General features: G+C 54.8%; 1 protein-coding gene across 1 annotated transcript in view; it reads right to left on the reverse strand.

Annotated features, from left to right (window-relative positions):
* Positions 1 to 177: 177 nt before the first annotated feature.
* The window catches only part of MERTK (MER proto-oncogene, tyrosine kinase), an 18,419-nt gene continuing 13,004 nt past the window's right edge, over positions 178 to 5,592 (reverse strand). The window contains exons 11-19 of the mRNA XM_009694863.1: positions 5,487 to 5,572; positions 5,279 to 5,374; positions 4,893 to 4,973; positions 4,485 to 4,577; positions 4,227 to 4,345; positions 3,165 to 3,274; positions 2,804 to 2,963; positions 2,287 to 2,423; positions 178 to 622 (exon numbers count right to left, since the gene is read on the reverse strand). Coding sequence (XP_009693165.1) covers positions 178 to 622; positions 2,287 to 2,423; positions 2,804 to 2,963; positions 3,165 to 3,274; positions 4,227 to 4,345; positions 4,485 to 4,577; positions 4,893 to 4,973; positions 5,279 to 5,374; positions 5,487 to 5,572 — 1,327 coding nt within the window. The remainder of the gene's footprint in view (positions 623 to 2,286; positions 2,424 to 2,803; positions 2,964 to 3,164; positions 3,275 to 4,226; positions 4,346 to 4,484; positions 4,578 to 4,892; positions 4,974 to 5,278; positions 5,375 to 5,486; positions 5,573 to 5,592) is intronic.

Raw genomic sequence — 5,592 nt, forward strand, 5'->3', positions numbered from 1 at the left:
ATTTAACTACAAATCCCCCGTGACTTCGGCCCAGGAAAGAGCTCCTGGGAAGGGTCAGGCTCCGCCATGAAAATCATGCAGGAAGAAATAAAACAGACGTCGGTTTATTAAAATATACCCTCTCTGTCCTTTTCTCCGAGCTCGTTTACACCCCGCTCCGCGCAGGCTCAGCCCTTTTCACAGCAGCACTTCAGAGTCCTCCACGCAGCTATTGGTACGCGGCAGCCCCGGTGCGAGTGAGCCGCCGGCGGGCAAGGTGCTGGCCTGGGTCCATGCCGAGCCCTCGCTGGCCGCCCCCTCGGATGGGAGCAGCGGGACGTAGGCCTCCTCCGTGGGCCCACCGAGCTGCTCCTCGTCCACGGCCACCAGTGCCGTCTCCGCTCGGGGAGAGCAGGGCTCGGCAACGTCTCCGGGATCCAAATCAGAGTCCGCTTGGGGGAAGCCCGAATCCTGGGTGGAGTCCGGGCTCTCCTCGGGCAGGCTGGTGTTGATGTAGATGACGTCCCCGGATCTCCTGGCGGTGGGCAAGTTTTCCATGAGCTTCTCCAGATGGACCTTCAGCTGCGAGAACGTCGGGCGGGCGGCAGGGTCGGCTCTCCAACACGCAGACATGATTTCATACCTGGAAATCGGGAGAGGAGCGTGGTTATCGCAGAGGATATTGCCAGGCTCTGGGCTAGGGGTTGTATGGGGGCTAATTCCCCGCTTCTCTCCAAGCCGGGCAAGCCGTGAGCTGCTTTTCGTGGAAACAAAGCAATCCCCCCTCCCTCTCCCTCAGCTGTTTGCCCAAGGGCAGGGATTTATCAGCCCAAGCTGCCCTTAGAAGTCTCTTCCAGTGCCTGGCACTCACTGAGGGTCGGGCAGAAGCAGCCAGCTGCAGCCCTGTGATTGCTCCCCGAGAACATCCCAGTTCTGCTCCCGGGACATCGATTCCTTCTCTCGTCCTTCCCACAGGTGCCTGTTCCCAGGCTGGATGTCAGGGAACACGGGAAGCTCCCAGTGCCTCCGCACAAGCACCTCACTGCGGGGCACACGCCGTCCCCTCTAGCAGGCTGGATCCAATAAAAGGTTCCTTCGGGGACAGGCATTGGCGAGGGGCCTTGCGGGAACCGTTGTGCGACTCCGAGCAGCTTTGCTACTTTAACCGGTTTTGTATTTCTAGCTCTTAGCCATGGAGGGGGTTAAAGATTTTCAGCTCTAATGGCACCAGAGAAAAACTCAGGAAGAAAATGCGGGAGAAAAACCCTTGCTGAGATGCTCAGAAGTGCAAAGTTTTGAGGTTTCCACATTTTCCCTTTCCAGGGTCATAGATTTTAGGCACTGAAGGGTCCTGAGTAACTAGGGGGAGTTTTGTGGGGCAGAGAAGAGCATCACCAACCAAAACCTTCTGGCCAAAACTATCTTAATAATAATAAAAAAATTAAAAAAACACTAAAAAGTCCGATTCCTCCACCGCAAACTGCAGAGGACACTGCTCCGGTCCCCGCAGGACCAGCGAGGTGACCTCGGCCCTTCCCACCCATCCCACGCCGCCGGCTGCCAACAGCCCGGCTCAGCAGCCCTCCGTGCCAGCCCTGCAAACACATCGCTTCCTCCTGGGATATTTCTCGGGATTGCTGTGCACCTGGAGTTAAGAAGATGCTTTTTTTTCCTGGGTGATACCCTGCTCTGCTCTGGGATTTGGCTTTCATTAGGCCCATCAAAACGGGGGAAATTATGCAAATATGAAGGGTTTTGAAGTGCTTGTTTCTGTGGTATTTTCACTTAAAATTGGACCCACACTATTTTGGCCAGCTTTCCTCTGAGGTCTAACCTGCGTGTGTGTTCTTATAAGCTCCCCTTCTGTCAATGCGACAAGAAAGAAAAGGTTAAATCCTTGCCTTTTTTTTTTTTTAGATCCAGCCTTTAATAACTGTTGTTTCTTGGGGCTTTGGGAGAAATGGAGGGGGTGAGGCGGAAGGTGACTCCCTCTCTGGTACAGACCTGTCTTACTCCTCTTGGAGAGGCAGGGAGGAGCACGGCCATGCTGGAACGGTCTTTAATTACGCTGTGATGCACAGCTTTGCAGGTTTTCAGCCACATTCAGTGCTAAGCCGCAAATCCACAGCCCAAGCAGTTGTTGTGTCCTTAAAGAAAGGACGTCAGCAACTGAGAGCCACAAAGCCCGAAGAGCAGCATCCCACAGAAACCACCTCAGCTAAGGACAAGCGACGCACAGGTTATCTGCAGGCAGACGGAGAGCAAACGGGTTGCGCCAGAGCCCAGAAACAGGGTTACAATACTCACAGCTCATCCAAGCAATCCTCGGGCTTTTTCAGGCGCTGCCCGTGGAAGAGGTACTCGTAGATCTCGTGGTTCTGCACTCCTGGGTAGGGCGTCATCCCTCGCGTCGCTATCTCCCACATGGTAACGCCAAATGCCCACTGCGAGGACAAAGGGAAAGCACGCTGAAAGGACATTTCCAGGAGAAATGAATGAATCTTTTCATGGGGAAAGGTCACTGCCCAGCGGCCGCTGGGCCCTCGCACAATGCTAAGAGTTGTCGCTGCAGTCCTACCCTTCTTCCCAAAACTGGAAATAATAAGCAATGCCACAGAACAGGCAAGCGGCCCACTCAATAAACCTATTCCAGGAGGCCAGGCAGGCAGCGAAAGGTCAGCGTGTCCTGTTACCGACAGCTCCTCTGCCTTTGCACTTCCAGGGTACAAGAATAACCGTAACAAGCGCAGCAAGGGTGGACAACTCAACACCGGGCCCCAGCTCTCACCTCGTGCCACCTGCCTGCCCAGCCACGTGGACCTACCACATCGCTTTTGGTGGTGTAGACGCGGTCAGCCAGGGACTCGATGGCAATCCACTTCACTGGCATCTTTGCTATTCGACCCTGACGGTAGTAATCGCCGCTGTAAATCTTCTTCGACAAACCGAAGTCTGCCACGCACACCGTCATGTCATCCCGTAACCTGTCAGGCGGAAACAGGGATGACAAGATAGAAAAGTTTGACGTGCCAAATTCTGAAGCCAAAACCTGAGGCTGAGCTCTTTCCCCATGTCTCCCAAGACCAAGGGACATTCTACTGAAGGAAGCCAAGTTGTGCTGTAAAACCACAGGGCTTCTACTGGTCTTCATCTATCCAGGACGAAGAGGAGGAAAACAAACTCACATGCAGTTTCGAGCCGCCAAATCCCTGTGGAGAAAGTGCCGACTGCTCAGATACTCCATCCCCAGGGCGATATCGACCATGAACTTCACCAGCGTCTGCAGGGGCACAAACTGGGAAGGGAAAGTGCGGCTTAGACAGTGCAAGCCCTTTGGGAACCACGTTTGGTTTGATCTGAAAGACTTCCCTGTCCAGGGCTGCCGGCTGATGTTCTAGTGGTCTCACTGGCCTTGGAGAGCACCAGGAGCCCACAGCAGCAGCCACTGTGGCCTCTCTCATCCCTGTTGGGCTAACGCCCTCAGATTGTAAGATTTATTGAATCACAAGCCTGCAGGAGCTGCAGGTGCGGGGACAGTTGGTTTAGCAATAACCCCAAGCACTGTCTGCCAGGCCGTGCCGTTGGCCAGAAGAGCCCATCTCGGCAAACCACATCTCGCTGCGGTTTGCTGTAGGAGTAGGTACGTTTCCCTTCCACGTCTCTGGAGTGCAGCCTGCAACTAGACATTGCCTCCTTCTTGTCTTTCCCACTGGCTGCCTCCAGATCCCATATTTTTGGCTAGAAAACAGCTCTGCAGAAAAGAACCCTGGTGTAGAGGAAGTTGACCGGGGTTCAGCCGCGCACCTTTGTGCCAACGAAGGCCAACCTCGTAGCAGGCCGCATTAGCAAGAGCGCAGCCAGAAGGTCAAGAGAAACTATTCTTCCCCTCAATTTGGCACTGGTGAGGCCACATTTGAATGCTGTGTCCCATTTGGGGCTCCTCAGTAGGAGAAAGACGTGTTGGAGCCAGCCCAGAGGAGATCACTAAGACAAGGCTGGAGGAGATGGTGTACAAGGAGGGGCTGAGATAGTTGGGCTTGTTCAGCCTGGAGAAGGGAAGGCGAGAATCCTACAGGCTTTTGTGGAGCTGGGTCCCACCACTGCCACCTGACAAAGGCAGCAAGCAGGACTACAACTAAGTCTTCTTCTGCTCTCAAAAAACAAAGGCAGGTTTGTCCTCAAAAGAGGCGCGGTCCCACCTTGCTGCTCGCAGACATGGAGCACGTTCTTCTCCCTGCGCTTGTTACCTGGGGGGCCATCTCCAGCCGCGAGCGAAGCAGGAAGCTGTGCAGGTCACCGTATTTCATGAATGGGAGAATCACCATGGGCCTGGGGACCTGCTGGGAGCTCAGCTCCATGCACACGCCTGGAAAACACAGACAGGTTGCACAGCCCCGTGGGCAAAGGCATCACACTCCCCCCGCACCTGTGAGGGACCGGAGCACTCCCCGGACCGGCTCCTCAGCCCAAATCCCAGCTGGAGGGTGGGGAGTGACAGCCCATACCTAGGAGCTTGATGACATTGGGATGGTCAAAGTCCTTCATGCACGCTGCTTCACTGAGGAACTCTTCTATCTCTCTTTGGGAAAAGTTATCCACTGGGAAGCAGAGAGAAAAGGAGGAGGTTTAAAACCCCAAGAGCTTTAACATCCCAAATCACTGCTACCATCTCCCTTCACAGCACAGCTCCTGCGTGGGTCATGGGGAAGGGACCACCAGGATGTCTCTGCCATCCTTGGCTGTCTGATATGAGTGCCCCTTCCTGACTGGCATCAGGAGCTGTGGCAGAGAGGCCAGCATCCCCACAAAGTGGTGCCAGGATGCAGAGAGAGCAGCCAAGGTGGGTAGCAGGAATACCAGCACCCACTGGGACAAACAACATCAAGTTCTGTGAGGCCAGGGTGATGACTTACACTTCATGGTCTTCACAGCCACCTTCTGCGGGGTGCCTTCGGGCTGGCTGAGATGCCCTTCCATCACTGACCCAAATTCCCCTGCACCACGGGAAAGAAGGAAGCACTTTATCCACAACCCGAAGCATCACCTTTCAGGACACCACTATGTCCTCAAAGATCTGAAATGCTCTAAGACGGAGACCTTGTCCCCAAAAGGCTACGGGGGAGGCTTGTGTCTCAGCAGCAGCAGAAGGAGGACATGAACCCAGGGGTTCTGGCACTTGGTCATCTTGACCCACCATCTCCCCCACATCCCCTGGGCCTGGAGCTGGGGGATGATGTAGGTAACAGTGGCAGTCCCCTCCCCATATGTCCATTCCCAGCTCTCCAGTCCCAGCACTCACCCTCTCCCAAGACCTTCCCCAGGCTGAGGGCATTTCTGTCCACGACAACGTCCTGCAGCTTCTGCTGGAGCTCGCTGCTGATGCCCAGGCTGCCCACTGTGGGAAAGAGGAACAGGAGCTCAGGTCACCTCCAACCTGCAGACATATCGCTGCTGCGATATCCCCATCCACTTCCTCGCAGAGGGATTAAAAAAAAATATATACTTACGTGTAAGTTCAACGGCTCTCCGGCAGTAGGACTTCTTGGCCGTGTAGTTCACGGCCAGCTCCAAGTCGTTCCTGCCGAAAGCATTCCTGGTAGGCCACAAAAAAAC

The sequence above is a fragment of the Cariama cristata genome, unplaced genomic scaffold (assembly GCF_000690535.1).
Source record: "Cariama cristata isolate BGI_N322 unplaced genomic scaffold, ASM69053v1 scaffold31582, whole genome shotgun sequence".
Lineage (NCBI taxonomy): Eukaryota > Metazoa > Chordata > Aves > Cariamiformes > Cariamidae > Cariama > Cariama cristata.